Below are 16,343 nucleotides of genomic sequence, written 5' to 3'. Positions count from 1 at the left end.
AAAGCCTCTTTTTCAAAGGAGACATTTCAAACAGTTTTTTCAGGAGATTCATCACTAAGTGAAACTTTATATAAATTATTTACACACAGATGGATGTTTCAAAGCCATTGTTTCTGCTAATTATGATGTTTTTCCACTTATAGTTAACAAAAACTAAAGGAACAATTCTCATGGTTTTTTTCTCTCAGAATATTTATTTTGTCCTGGAAATAAAATGAAAAAAAAAAAATCTCTTTCATAGTAGAGAGATTGGTAACTCTTTTGCCTCACAGCAGGAAGGTCCTGGGTTCAAATCCCAACCTGGGGTCTTTCCCTGTGCATGTGTGGGTTCTCCCTGGGTACATGGCTTTCTTTCACAGTCCAAAAACATCAGCGTTAGGTTTTATTATGAATACATTTCAAGAATGTGTTAGAAACTGCGAAATTCACTACGAATATGATACAATAGAAATAGTCATTGTTTTACAAAGATGAAATTCAGGTGTAACAGCAGCTCCGAGATTATGTAAATTCACATAAAAGTTCCGAAAGTGTTGACATTTTGCTTAGCAAAATAACCAGAACACAGCTACAAGTTTTCATCTTGTTGGGATAAATGCGCGCTGTCTCTTTAAGAGACCCGGAAACAATCCTTTCCAGTGTTTGTTGCTGGGGAGTTGACGGACAGCTGTGCGGGGACGATGATATCTAACCCGCTGACTCGGGCTGTCCGGAGCAGAGTGCGGTTCTGGAGACACCGAGCTGTGTTTAAAGCTCCTCCAGAGGCCTCAGGCGGCGGCAGCCGGCGCTGGTGCTCCGCTCCGAGTCGAAGTGGGACCTCGGTTATGGAGGAGATCCTGGCGAGGGTCGTTGCACCTTTACCTTCATATGAAACCAGAGATAAATCTCCACCTCCGCCCGAATCCACCAGCTTGGAGTTCATGAACTACTACAGAGGTCTGGAAAAGGAAGACAAAGTGGATTTTCTGTCCAAGCTGTCCCAGGAGTGCGGAGTGGACCATAAAACGGTGTCAGAGCTCGCTACGAAGCTGCTGGACACTCAGCGACGCGATCAGGCGACCATATTGCAGGCGGAGGACAGGCTCCGGTACAGCCTGACGCCGCGCTACAAGCAGCTGTTCAGCCATGTGAGCCGGGTCGAAGGCGGGGTGAAGTTCCTGGTGGACCTCCGAGCGGATCTGCTGGAAATACTCGCGTCCAAAGCAAGCGAAAACCCACACATCAGGGTACGATCTTTGTTTACTTTCTGTACGGCTGCCCGGAGGGCTCAAACTCCAGCATGCGCGTTTATTCACTTGGCTGTGAAGCAGAAATATGAAATGACTGGAATGTAGTGGCTTGTGTTACCCGTGGTTACATGAGCCACGTGGTTCTCATTTGATGTGACCTTTGCCCTTCACCTCCAAACTTCTACATAATTCAATTCAGACACACATTTAGTGTCAGAATTCCTTCAATTCTTTTTATTTTGGTCTTAAGCCATAGATTATGATGAAATAAAGCAGAATTATGAAAAAGGAAGATCATTAGAATTATGTCTTTTTTTTTAAACAAATAAGAATCTGAAAAGTGTGGCATGCATATGCCCTAATCCCCTCTAACATATTACTTTGTAGAACTACATTATGGTCTACTTGCAAAATAATTTTTAAATAATTTAAATCTGGACTTTGACTAGGTCATTCAAACACATGAATCATCTTTGATCTAAACCATCCCATAATATCTTTGGCTTATATTTAAGGAGGTTGTACTGCTGGAAGGTGAAGCTCCACGCCAGTCTCAGGCTTTTTTCACTACATAACAGTTTTTCTTCCAGGATTGTCCTGGATATACATTCGTCCATCCTCCCATCAACTCTGACCTGCTTCCCCACAGCATGATGCCGCCACCACCATGTGTCAGTCTGGGGATGAATAGGTGCAGACAGAGGCGGGATTTTTACTGGAGAGGCCTTTAATCTTTTATCCAATCAAACAACGGAGAGTGGAACCTTACTTTTTAAACAAAAGAACAAATATACTGCTCAAAAAAATAAAGGGAACACTTTAAGTGTTAAACACCTGTTTAAGTGTTCCCTTTATTTTTTTGAGCAGTGTATATATATTTGTTACATATTTGTTATATATATATATATATGGGCTGGGCTAGCTGAACAGATTACATTTGGTACCAATCAGAGCCTCTTTCCTGTGCTGCAGGAGCCACAAAGGAAAGCGATACTTTAACAATGTTAGATTCAGCACATGAGGAGGCAAGAGCTACTCTGCTGCTTGTACAAATTGAAAGAGCTGAATATAAATCAGGCATGTAATGAGTATTTTGAATGAATTTTTTGAAGGCAGAGTAGATTCAAAGAAAAGGTAGTGAAAGAACAAAAAATACATTTCTGCCGCAGCCGGAGACATGACCCCAGTGGTTTTCTCTCTTAATTTTCCCTTTTTCCTAGAAAAGCTGCTCTCATATTCTGGATTGTTCAGTTTAATGTAATTACAGTTTTCACTTTGACTCTGCAGAGTAGGCTCGCTGGCATTTATTGAATGCGCTGAGTGACTTAGAAATACAAATAAACTCAGCTGTTAATCCAAAACGACCACTAATATATTTCATAGCGTTTATAGAAAAACATTTGAGTTACACTGTCTAAGATAAAATTATAACTGGAGACATAAAAGTACATATCTGAACATGTGATGGGTTAGGGTAGGGTTAGGGTTAGGTTACAGATTTTTGACACCTGTAAGTTTCAGGTCATCAAAAATCTTTATGTCACACAAAGATAACCCGAGTAAATCCAAAAGGCAGCTGTCAAGTAATTATATGAGATGTTTTGAGACTTTCTGTATCTGCCAGACAACCAACAGCAAGAAGAAAAATAAGCCTCCCAAGTTTATTTCCATTGAAATTTAAAAAGTTAACAGTGGGGCAGAGACTTACAATTAATTAATTACAAAGATTTCAATGTGTTAAAAATTTTCAATGCGTTTTTTTCATACAAAGTTTCTGTCCAGAACCATTATATTTGCTTGTTTCTAGTAAGCCCTTAAATCTGACACACAAGCAACATCTGCTAACAGCAGCTATGGAAGCTGCTTCAGTCTGCCCACGAGGGGCTAATTTCTGTTGTGCTAAAAGGAGTTAGCCTTTCAGCTAATGCTAAAACAGCATCTCAGCGACATATGCTGACTGTTGAACACAAACTGGCCTGACACGTAAAAAAAGAGTTTCCATGGAAGTTTTGTAAAATACACAAATTTCAATGACTTAAAAACTACCTCATGCTAGAGCAAAACATTTTTTCATCAACAAAACATGAGTTTTTTTAATTGGCATGCTTCCATTATGAACATTTATTTTCATAATTTCAGTTTTGTAATTTTATGGTCAATGGAAATGTAGCTAGTTTTTGTTGTTTCCTTCAGTGCTGCAGCGCCCCCACAGGCCAGGAGGGGAACAGGTTGCTGAAAGGGTTTGGTTGGTTTGACTCAGAGCAGAGAGAAAGAGAACCACAGCAGATGTTGAATGTCTTGGTTCCCCAGTCACACCGAGGCTACCGGACTATCAGGTGTGAAAACACTCTTGGTCTAGAACCGCCGCTGACATCCATCTTTACATCTAACGTTTCAAAGTTTTTTAGATGGTGAAACTGACACTTGGCTGCTTGAACTCCTCTGACTGTAATAATAAACATCTATCAGTCCTGACATTTCCTGGTTTTGTGTTTTAATGTATGATGGAGTGAAACATGTTTGTCCTCTTTGTGAATGAAACCATTTTGCTGTGACCTCTCAGCGATGCGTCATCGCGCTCTGAGCTTTACCCAGTCCAGCTCAGTGTTGATGTCTTCCTGCTGTGCAGAAGCATTCAGCCACACTGAGAGCTTTAAAGCCTTAAAGGTCCCGGCTGCCTGCACACCGATGCCTCCCGGGTCACACTGGAGCCGTTCAGCCTCTGCTTTCTGCTGCTCCATGATTGATTGAGCTAAAAACGAGAAAAGGTCATTTTTAGATATGAAGCTTCTGGTACAGAATGATGATGTGTTTACTGACTGCAGGAAATCAAAGCGTGATGATTATCATAGTGGAGCTAAAACACCACCAAAGTCGGAGGAAGGGAGGCTGGATTATGCAGCTCTGCATCTGCATCAATCTTTGCTTCTTGTAATAAATGTAATTTGAGTTTTTCTGTAGATTAGTCACCTTGATCAAGGGATTTATTCTTGATCTATTTCTGACTGCTGATGTTGGGGGGAGATGGCTCCTCAGGGTTACACCGAGTATCTGTGTGGGTCTATTTTCTCCCAGCCCAGCTGACAGGTGGCATGAGGCCCACTGGGGTAAAGGTCTGCTCCCATTCAGGTCTCAGTGAGGTTCTGTTTGGACTGAACAATCTGTCCAGGAAATCCCACAGCAGTCCATTACAGGCCTCTGAAAGATCTTCCACACATTAACAGATTTTAATAGAAACTCTGACTTTTACAGGACTGTAAAAAAAAAAAAAAAAGTATTTTTCTTTTTTGTCACGTTTTAAATGTTTCAGATTCTTAGACAAAGGTTGAAATCTGATCAAAATGACTTGAATAAATACAGAAATCAATTTTTAAATGGTTTCTTTTATTAAGAGAATAAAAATCTGTCCAAACCAATCTGGACCCGTGTAAAAAAGTAATCACCCTCCAAACCTAGGACAATTTTGCCTCCGTCTGAATTTACCTGAATAACATACATTTGACTATCGCTGTCACCATGGCGACGGGGGCGCGGTAACATCAAACGGATAATTAAAGATTTTATCCTGTTTCATGAAATGTTTTTTAGGTTCTTGTGTCTCTGCTCTGTCTCAAACCTCCAGTCATTTCAGATGGCCACACAGGTTCTGGTTCTGCTGGAGGTTTCTTCCTGTGAAAGAAAAGTTTTTCCTCTCCACTGATACATGCTTGTCCAAATGTTAATGCCAACATTTGCACAAAAATCTAAATATATTACCTTAAACGACCTATTTAGGTAGTTTATTAGCAGTTTAGTTCCTCTTTAATATTTGATGCAGAAACCTTTGTTTCCTAGAGGTCAGTCGGTTCCTGTAGTTTTGGATCAGGTTTGCTGCAGCAGGGGTTCTGGTCCATACGGGTCCATACTGATCTTCTCCAGATCTTTCAGGGAGTTTCAGCTCCCTCCAAACATTTTTTTATGTTCATCTTGAAATGCTTCTGATGGCGCCACTCCTTGGTGACCCCTGGCTGGGTGTTTGGGGTCATAGTCTTGAACCGGACCGTGATACTGTGTTTCTGGTACAGCTGTAAATCTGACGCATGGCGATGGAAGCGGCTTCTCTGGGCCCACTGGGGTTTAATTTCTGCTTCAAATGAGCTGGTTGGACGCTGGAAAAGACTATTGATGTGCTAAAAGGAGTTAGCCTATCAGTGAAGCTATTCAAGGCTAAACTAGCATCTCAATGCTAAACATGTAGCAGCTAATGCTAATGTCAACGTCCAGATTTCTGAAGAAGCTCCATGAATAATCAGAGAAACTCTGTAAAGATGAATGGACAGAAAAACACTTTAATAAATGCCTTTGCTGTTCAGCTCCTAAGGCTATTTATTTAATAATTTAGCAACAAAAATGGTTTCTGAATTGAAAACGTTGATGTGCAGGATGTTAATCGATGATGCCGTTGTCTGTTTCTATGGTGACCTCCCAGGTAGCTCTGACCCCTGACCTTTCTCATGATCAGTGATGCTCCACCATGCAGGTCTTCCATGCAGTCCCGGTTTGAGGGAGACTTACAACCATCTTGAGTTTCTTCCATTTCTTAAAAATAATTTCACCAATAGTTAGGCGTACAATTTGGTCTCTGGTGTCGTTTGGCAGCTCTTTGGTCTTTTCTGATTAAATATTCCCCCAAGTTCATGGTCCTGCAGTATCAAACACTGTTTCATCACACCGGACCGTATCAGTGGGTCACCACTGTCCAGGTGTTGATACGGTGTGCTTCGTTTTCTCTCCAACAAAACAGAGGATTTCCTTCTTTAGCCCTCTCCTCTGTTGGTCGGTCTCTTTCCAGCCCGAGGCTTTGACCCCTCTATTTCTAAAGACTTCATCTTCTGCAGGGTCAATGAAATACATATCTCAGTTTGACCTCCCTATTGTGTGGTTAAAAGTTTGTTTCCCAAGGCGCCAGTGGCGGCTCTGCTGCTATAGAACTGCTGCCTTCTCAACAAAAATGGCTCACCCGGATTATCGAGCAAAATGCATTACTTCACCTCAGGCAGCTTTACGAACACACACACACCCCGACACGGACACACACACACACACACTGCATCACATGAGCAGGAATGAAAGTTTTGCTTAACTGAAAGTTATTTTCTGAAGCTGTGCTGTGGAGCTGAATGATGCAGAGCCTGATGCATTTATGCATGTATGTGGAGAGGAATTTCCAATTTCTCCAGGTTTGGATTTGAAGGATGCTCACTGAGCTTTTCTGCCATGTCTGTTGTTTGTTTTGTGTTGGCCGTTGTGACTGACAAGCTGCTATTAAAGGAAGTCCTTCTATGGAACAGTCGGTAGGAGTTGTATGGACGTCCCAGAGCTTGTGTGCTGCATGCTTGTTTGTGTGTTTGAGATTTTCTTTAAATGAAGTCTGACCTCTGCTGGAGGACATGCCTGCTTTGAAATGGCAAGGTGTTTATTGAAGTGGCCCCTTCTACATCCATTGCAAGCTCCGGCAAATCACTATTCATAATGTGTAAACGTTCAAGCGGCATGCAGACAGCCAGGGGACCATACGGCCTGTGGAAGATAAGAGTGTGAAATACTTCATTTCCTACTGGCAGCTTTGAGCCAATCTGTGCAATAAAACGGTAGTTTTAAGATTGAGCTCCTTCAATTAAAAAACTGGAGCTGAAAGGGTGACTTCACACCGGCTCTGCTCACTCCACTTTGGATGTTTTCCCACTGACAGTTTGGTAGACTCGGTTATAACCGCTGTGGTTCTCTCTCTCTCTGCTCTGAGCCAAACCAACCTGTTCCCCTCCTGGCCTGTGGGGGCGCTGCACTAAGAACCACTGAAGGAAACGACACAAAAACCTCTGAAGACACTGAGAGCAACTTCCTTCTTCACCAGATGGAAACTAAATGGAGGCGTCAGATTTTAGAGGTTGGAGGATTTCTCTTTAGTCTTTGGCTAAAAACCAGGAGCCATTTCTGCTGCTAGCGCTAGCATGTTTGATTTGGTTGGATTTACCCAGAATGCCCTGCGCTGTAGTCCAGTTCCTGCGTTTGGAGCGGACTCCAGGCACATGTGCATTCAAACCGAACCAGAGTTCAATTCAACCGAACCCAGACTGAGGTTTGGAGGACCAGAGTTTGTTGGGTTTTTGTTTTTTTTCCCAATAGAACCGGGTCTACCAGACGAACAGGAAGAAAACAGCTTAATAGTCTTCAGGTTCATTGAAGCTATAAAATAAACGTTGAATACAGCATCGTTTCATTCACCATGATCTGAGTTCTGAGTTTTAGTTGAGTATCAGTTGGAAGTTGTTTTCTGTCCTTGCAGGACCTGAACGGTACTCTGAAGAGCCTGCTGTCCAAGTGGTTTGCTGTTGGTCTGCTCCGGCTGGAGAGGATCACCTGGCAGTCGCCCTGTGAGATCCTGCAGAAGATCAGCCAGTAAGAGCCTTCATCCTCTCACTGCTCCTACTCCTGCTTAGGTTTGTAAAAAAGATTTGTAAAAATAGGAAAATGTTTTGGGCCGCTGTCCACCTGCACCAGGATGTCCAATCATTCTGGCTGAATCTGAATGACCAGGACGCTGGAAAATTTCTCTCGCCTCTAATTTGGATGAGAATGTTGTGAATTTCATTGACCAAAGCGCCACGTCAGGGTGAATCCCACTGAAATACAACCTGCCACAGTTGGGAGCAGCTACAGACCGGCTCCTTACTAATTGAGGAAATAATGAAAGCCTTCGCTGCACCTGAACACGGAACAGATTTGGAGTTTCTGCTCCAAGAAAACTGTTAAATGGCTCCATTTTCTAAACACTTCCTCCATTTTCATCTGCCATCCACTAACTCTGCAATTAGCAGATTAGCAGCTCTACCAGCTGAGCCGCGGCACCAGGGGAGGCAACGCCTGAAATCTGAGGCAAAGCCTTGTTTTAAACAACCGACTAAATACGAGTCCTGAGCCGAGTGTTTCCCTCTGAAGATGTTAAAGGAGTTTTTAATTTATAGTCAGGCAGGAGTTTGCTGAACCTGACTGAGTTTTTCTGCCAGGTACGAAGCGGTTCACCCAGTCAGGAACTGGACCGACCTGAAGCGCAGAGTGGGACCGTACCGGCGCTGCTACGCCTTCACACACGCCGCCATGCCGGGGGAACCGCTGGTGGTGCTGCATGTGGCGCTGACCGAGGACATTTCCGACAACATCCAGGTCAGAACTGAACCAGAACCAGAACCATCTCTGACAACCATTCTGAGATGGTTCAGAACCAGAACCATCTCGGGAAGAAGCACACATACACACACACACAGCAGTGGTCCTCCTGACCACTAGGGGGAGTCTGAAGCAGGTAACATTATCACCTGCATAAACTTGCTGCCGTTCTATAACAATGTTAGAGACATGAAGTGTAACGCACATTTTCTTTGTTGTTCAACTTTCTTCTGGACGTTCTGTTAAATCAGAAGGTTAAGACCCAAATACAATTTGTTTGTCTCCCCCTAGTGGTCCGGAGGACTTCTGTGTTGTGGAGTGAGTTTGTAGCTTTTCATACTTGCTGTTGTTTTTGTTGTCGCAGTGATTTTCTGTTGCATTTGGGTTTTTTGTGTTTGCATCTTTCATGTGTGAGCAGCTCGTTCCTTCGCGTTGGGCCTTGTTGACCACTGCAAGTAAAGATACAGTGGTGTGTGTTTTTTCTTCCCTCAGAGTATTGTTCGGGAATTTGCAACTCTTGATGCAGAGGAGGACATAAACAAGATCAATTCAGCCATTTTCTACTCCATCTCCTCCACCCAGGCCGGCCTGCAGGGCGTGGAGCTGGGCAACTATCTCATCAAGCGCGTGGTCCGGGAGCTGCAGGTGGGTAAAGGTGCTGCTAAGCTGAGCTGAGCTAACATTCAGAGTTATTTATTACTTTATGCTGGTCTATCCCAATAAAATACATTGTGACTAAGTTTCGGGGGTCTGAATACTTCTGCATGGTGTCAGGGCTGTCTGAGCGCTGTAAAGGTTTCTGGTTGTATAAATGTACATATTCCACATACAGGCTGAGCTGCTTTTTACTGTGGTGGAATCTAATCCATTCATCTCAATAAGCAGACAAGAGCCCTCCATGTTGGGCGGCTGCAGCTCGTTGTTTCATGATTGAAAATCCTAAATGCAACATCAGGAACCACTCAACCCAACAGATGGGAGAAGCACTTTGCAGCACATCCTCATCAAAACCTGGTTTAAGCTCCTTCAAGTCTATTTATTCATGCAAGAGGACTGCTGCCAGTGATTTACCTCCAGGCTGCGTTCATAATGGAAATACGACAGAGCAGACGGAGAGCCACGTTCTGCTCAGAAACCAGACGGTCTCAGTTCAGGCTGGTGGCATCAAATCTGCTTATCAGCTCTTCTCTTCTTTAGCTTCTCTGTCTCAGAAAATACTGAAAGAATGACATGCTTTAAGTTTAAAGAGCGGTGATTTGTTGAAAGTATTAGTTCATTAAACTCTGAAGTCATTTTCCTGTTTTGATGGCGGCCGGTAGCGGGCGGCAGAGGTCGCTGACCTTTCTGACGGCACAGACAGCTGTCATTACGGGAGCGGAGGACCTCCTGCTGTTCCGTCAGGCAGATTAATCATTCTGACGCTAAAGAAGCTAATCTGAAGGAAGACAGAAGCCGCTTATCAGTATCTTTTGATGCCCGCACAAGGAAATCTACAAGGCAGAACATTTTGTTGACTTTTTATTATAAATAGCCTGCAGACAGGGACCTCACAGAAACACGGCAGGCTGTCTCCAGGTTCCTTCTCATCAGCCATTTTGTCTGAAGTCTGCTGAACTGAAAGCTTCACATACCGAACATGACAGTAAGGTTGTGTTTATTCACCTAATCTAACATCTGGAATAGAAATAATTTACCTAGACTCAGACGCCTGTGATGATTCCACGTGTCAATCATTAACGCATTATTATTTCATCAGCAGGTCTGTTGACATGTCATTCACTGTGCAGTGGACCCCCAGGCTTCTCAATGTGGTATTTGCAAATTTTTTTTGTCGTTCACATTCAAACCGAACCAGAGTTCACTTCAACCGAATCCAGACCGAAGTTTGGAGGACCAGAGGACCAGAGGTCAGAGGTCGATTAGCGTTCACACCTCACCAACCTCACCAGACTGACTGGAGCCGGATTGAAGCGGACTGAACTGGGCTGGTGGGAACACACTGTTGGATATGCTAACAGAGAGGAGCCACATTTTCTCCCTACAGTTTTCTCCACTTCATCCTTATTTTATGGGTCGTTAGTTGGTGAAATCTGTTGTTTGGTCAGAAATAGCAGCAGATTTGGCATTTAACTTTGGAAATTTAATCAAAGTTAAATCCTTTTCCCCCCATTGTGATTCTTGCTTTGAACTTCAGCAAACCACCACATCTGAAAGCTTGTAGGTTTGTAGGCTATTAAAGTAGCTGACTTCCTGAAGCTAACGCTAACCTATGGTGTGCAGAGATCCAGGCTGTCTGAGAGGAACAGCATCGCCACGGAGGATTGGCTGTAATGATGGAAAGATGATGGAGTGGGATAGAAAAGGTCACAGTTGCAATTTCAGGTCCAGGAAGAATATCTTGTTTGTCTTTGTAGATTGGACCCCCCAAGCAGAACTCGCTCCGTCATCTGTTCTCTTTTTCACCTTTCCCGCTGCTTTCTTACTTATACCATCGCTCTCTTTTCCACTAACTTTTGCTCAGTGTGAGGAAGGCAGAGCTACAGCATAGTCAAGTGTGAAGAAACATAAAGGAGAGCAGCAAGGAGCCTTGATTTTTAAATTGAAAGGTGGGTGAAGTAAGGTAGAGTAGAAGAAAAATAAAGTGTCCCACCAGGCGGTGTCTCACACTTCCACTTCCATAGACAGCTATTGCCTTTCTGCCTGACATATTGTTCTCTCACTTATTAACGTGGACACCCAAGCACAGAAATGAGTCTGAAGAGAAGAGGGAGGCTTTCTTTCTGCTAAATGAAAGGGTGTTGAGACGGCAGGGAGCTCAGAGCCGCGGGTGACCGATGACATGACACACAGGAGGGGAGGCAGTTTAGAGACGGGGACAGGTGTTACAGGCGAGGGATGGAAGAGGAGAGGAAGAAGAGGATCATCCATCAGCATCAGCAGGCCGACTCATGAAGCAGCTCAGATGATTTGTAATGAAGTCCCAGACAGAGAAACTGACGGGGTCGAGCCGCCCGAGCAACAAGGACGTCCTGGTTCTGTTTTCACACCGAGCCTGAACCTCCGTCTCAATTCTGAAAACCGGTGAAGACTGAAGGTCTCTGTAGATTTCCTCCCTGTTGTCTCTGCTCCTTCCTGTCTGAGTGGATCTGTGACAGGATGGAGACACAGATCCACTCAGACAGCTGCTGCAAGAAACTCTGCAGCCGTTTCCATGAGAGCAAAAACTGGAGGAAGCCTTGGCACATTTAGGTTTTATTATCATTCTGGAGTCAGTCTAAACTTACAGCTGCCAAATGTATTTCTATTCTTTGTTACCTGCCCATCCCTCCATATGTATGAAATGATGGAAGGGCTAATTATGATTCATTTGGGTTTCATCAGTGGTGGGCACAACGAACTAAAAGGTTAGCTTCGCTAACCCTAAAGCATTAATCATACACATTATTTCTGCTAATGCTAGCTGCTATGCCAGCATAGTAGCTAGTGGAAGCTAATGCTAAAATGCTAATTTCAACCATGACAGGGCTAAACTTGTTAGCAGATGCCTAACTGTACGGTTTGCACTTCAGGAAGTGATTTTTTTTTGGAACAGGACTTTCACTCATGGTTTCAGTCTCATAGTTGCTGATTTTATCTAATTTACTATGATACAACAGGTGGTGCTACAGTGATGCATTCTGGGTACTGAATAAACATTTGCTGCATCGCATCACAGGTGGAGAATATGAGGAAAAGATTCAGATGTGAATTTTTGTATTTGTTTAATTTGCTTCCCTGGTTGTTTGTCTGTTAGTGTTTTATTTGTTTGTTTGTTGTATTCTTGCCAAAAAAGGGAAACATAAGAGGAAGCGGAACTGCTGTGTAATCAATCTTCAAAATAAGAGCATGGTCTTACTTCAGTCGATTACGAAAACGTCGAACTTTAACTGAAAGTTTACAAAACAGCCAAATAAATTAGCACTTTAGAAATTATCAGAAAAAATGAAGCTATTGCTCTAAACGGTTTCAAAGTTAGATAAAAGTTCTGACATTAGCGGGTTATGGGAAGTGGGTCTCATGCTTTTCATCTCAAAAGGCTTTCTTTTTTTTTTTTCTTTCTTTTTGTGCCATTCTGTCAGAGCGAGTTCCCCCACATGGCCCAGTTCTCCAGCCTCTCGCCCATCCCAGGGTTCTGCTCCTGGCTTCAAGGCCTGCTGAGCCAGTACAGGAAGGAGGGCCGGGGGGCCGACCTCTTATCGGAGCAGGAGTGGAGCGAGGTGGCGCAGGCCCTGGACTCCAACACGGGAACCCCGCCCGTCGACTCTCTGCGGAAGCTCATCGCCACCGGAGAGTGGACGCGCTCCGAGAAGCTGTGCCTGGCCCTGGAGCCCGTCCTGATGCGCCTCTGCACCTGGTACCTGTACGGAGAGAAGCGCCGAGGCTTCGCGCTCAACCCAGTGGCCAACTTCCACCTGCAGAACGGCGCCACCATGTGGCGGATCAACTGGCGCGCCGACACCAGCCCCAGGGGCGTGGCCAACTCCTGCGGCATCATGGTGAACTACCGCTACTTCCTGAACGAGACGACCAACAACAGCGTCCTGTACCTTCAGAATAAGGCGGTGGCGGCTTCGGAGCAGGTTCTGGGCCTCGTGTTGCAGTTTCAGAAGAACAGCAAGCTGTGACTGCGTTGCATACAGCAGAGTGTCGGGGCGTTGCAGACGGAGAGGAAAGAGGAGTGAGCTTCCACCAAAAAACTGGGAAAGGCCAAACATTTTCTATTAAAAAATCAGAAATTTTGAGATTAATCGTAGAAATTTCTGAGTTACAAAACTTTACAAATTTAAACTTTTGAAACTCAGAAATTTTAACATTTTCTCTAGAAAATTTCTGAGTTTTTCATATCGGATTTTCATTTTTTCAAACTCATAAGATTCTTTGGCAGAAATGTGCTCCTCTTGTTTCCTGTGTTACGCCATTGTAGTTAAACTTTAACAGTTTGTTTCCATGTGAAACAGACTGATGTGTTGTTTTGTCAGTGTTTGAGGCCCCTGGGGCCCCGGGGCCCCCGGTGATGGACTCCTGACATCAGGAACAGAAACTGGGCCGTTTCCTCCATGATGTAACTCGGCCCATCTGCTGCGCGCCTCATTAGATTTCTAGCCAAAGCTGTTTGATTGTGTAAGTGATTCTCAGAACAGACTGCAGCTAATGAAGCAAAAGGCATCCATCAATGCCAAAGCATGTTGGTAGGTAATAGCATGTAATGGGGGGGTTCTGGAATAAATGATGTTTATTCTTTCATCAGGATGAGCTGCTGCAACGTAAACAGAACAAAACAAGATAAATAGATCTTTTTCTTTCTTCAGCTTCACCTGCAGTTGCTCTTCTCGCCTTCAACGCTCATTAAAGAAGCATGAAGTCGCCCACTGGAAATATTTTCATAAACTAAAAAAATAAACATATTTTTCTGTTTGTTAAACTATCGTGCTGACCTAATGTATTGAATTTTTTTTCTGTAATGATTTTTCCCTCCACACTCGGAGACATAATCTTTCTCCAGAGACCGTCATTGATGTCCTAAGGACTCGGTGCCAAGCAGGTCTCCCATCAGCCGCCGCCCCGTTGTTGTGGAATAATACATCACAGCAAGTTGACTGTGAAATTACATTTTATCTCACAGGAGTCAAACTTTCTTTTTATTTTTTCAAACGCATCTCTTTTCTTAGCTCTGCGCTGCTGCATGTCCCAGAAACTAATGGAGTGAGAAATAAAGTTAAACTAAATGGTCAGATTGATGGAGAGGATGTGTGTGTGTGGGTGTGTGTGTGTGTGTGTGTGTGGGAATAACGAGGCATGAAGAGGACAGTTGTTTAACGTTTGCCCTTCTGTCACTGTCTCTGGAGACATCGGAGACAAAAAGAAAACGAGTCTCTGGAGGAACGTTCGGCTGAACGGACGCCACCACGGGTTGCCATGGAAACAACTCCAACATGCCACCCAAACGAGTGCTGCTCGTTTGGACTCGCTCTGGCCAAAATAAAACGTAATAATAGTAGAGCTGATGCTAATATTAGAAGCAGCCAATAATATCTATGTCCATCAAACTGTGACTTCATAATTCAACAGTTTTAGGATTTAGTTATTGATTGGAAATATTTAGAGGTAAAATCACTTCAGTGAGCGACTTTTTATGTAAATGTTTTATATGTTATGTGTAGATGGAGCGTCTGACAAAAAACCTAAAATATTTAATGGCTTTAAAGTGAAACAAACAGGGAAAGTGCTGACATGTTGTTCTTTGGAGATTTTAATTTAAACATGACGTCATTAAATATTGGTTATCAAACATCAGTCAGGCTAGTTCAGACGATATATTCAAGCCATTACTGTTTTTCTCTTTGGAGCGGTTTGTGTTCAGTCGTGATTTTTAACTGATTAATTTCCACTTCTGTCAGATTTTCGGTCCTGCTGATCAGTTTATCTGATGGATATTTACCATCCTGAACTCCGACTGATCCCAGAACCAGGAAGAAGACCTCGTTACAATCGACTGGATATTCTCTCTTTTCAGGAAATTTGTGCCTCAGCTAAAATAATCCGGTATCGCTGACAGTCCTTTTAATTTGCGGCGATGCTGCGTGCATGTGAGCATGCTGATGGCGCATTTCATCGTGAGGAAATTGCCTTAGGAATGAAGCTAATCCATTCTTTCCAGATCCAAAGTGACCAGAATAGCAGAGAGGCGGCTGAGCGCTTTCACACTGAAATTAATTCTGATTAGCTGCAGATTTCAGCTGAACGTCTCCATCTGCAGAGACACGAAACCAGGATATTTACAAGAAAGAGCTGGTTCAGAAGGTGCAACCAAACACACATGGCTGTTCATCAGTTTGTAAAACGTGTGAATAAAGTGAAGCTTATTTTGCAGGAGAGCCATTACCTCAGTCCAACACTGCATGATATTTAGAAAGATGACAATTTTGACTGTGAAGCAGGGAAAATAGGGAAAATATGATATTTTTACATTAACTCAGAAAAAAAACAATATAAGATTTAAGAATAAAAACAGTAAAACAATTATTTAAAATTTAACAAATGTAACATTCATGATGTTTCTGTAGGTGGAAGTATTGAGTTTCTAACCACAGGAAATCCTCTGTCTCTGTTAAACCATCAAAAATATGAAGATGTAGATTATTATAAAAGATAATCAGGAATATCTTCGATAATAAATCCGACCTGTTTTTAAAGGGTTCATTAAGTTGATCCAAACCAACTTTGGTAAATCATAAATTGAGCATATTTCAGGGGAAAGCCACAGAACCCACCTGACAACACGAAGTAGGCTGAAATCAACCCGCTCCTCTTGAAGCCCAGATCCAGAGAGAACAGAAACAAAGTCATCCATCGACCTGGAAGATTCCAGAATCAGAACCGCCTCTGAGGTTCTGGACTCCAGAGGACCCACAGCAGAACCAGGATCCTCACCTGGACCGACCCACCAGAACCACTCCAACAGAACATCAACAACTCACCAGAAGAACCAGAACATCTGGAGTTCTGCAGGCTGAACTGCCTCAGCTAAGGTCAGAGGTCAAGATCCGACTGATCTTTTCACCTAAAAAATTAAATCTGTTCCCTGGAACTAAATCAGATCCGATAGTTTCCAATGAAAATGATGATAATGAAGTGATGGAAGCAGTCTGAGTCAGTGAACGCATCACATCCCAACCGACCACTCATGGTCCGACTCCATGCCCAAACAGAACCGGTGTTCTGACCGTCAGTGCTACCTCGTCAGATTTTACAGTAGCATGGATAGATGGCTAAGTCTGTCTGTCGGTGCTACGCGTCCAAAACTGCTACCGTCATGTTTACAATCAGAAAACTATAGCAGGTTGTTACTGTTAAATATATTGGATAACA

General features: G+C 43.4%; 1 protein-coding gene across 1 annotated transcript; it reads left to right on the top strand.

Annotated features, from left to right (window-relative positions):
• The first annotated feature begins 656 nt into the window (after positions 1-656).
• On the top strand, positions 657-14,212 carry mlycd (malonyl-CoA decarboxylase). The gene is made up of 5 exons (XM_032579976.1): positions 657-1,226; positions 7,555-7,667; positions 8,276-8,432; positions 8,928-9,080; positions 12,554-14,212. Exons 1-5 carry the CDS (start codon positions 681-683, stop codon positions 13,097-13,099), a joined length of 1,515 nt encoding a protein of 504 aa, XP_032435867.1. The 5' UTR covers positions 657-680; the 3' UTR covers positions 13,100-14,212.
• Positions 14,213-16,343: the final 2,131 nt, after the last annotated feature.

The sequence above is a fragment of the Xiphophorus hellerii genome, chromosome 2, assembly GCF_003331165.1.
Source record: "Xiphophorus hellerii strain 12219 chromosome 2, Xiphophorus_hellerii-4.1, whole genome shotgun sequence".
NCBI lineage: Eukaryota > Metazoa > Chordata > Actinopteri > Cyprinodontiformes > Poeciliidae > Xiphophorus > Xiphophorus hellerii.
Note: the sequence above shows the minus strand (reverse complement) of the source record. Positions and strands in the feature narration are given on the sequence as shown.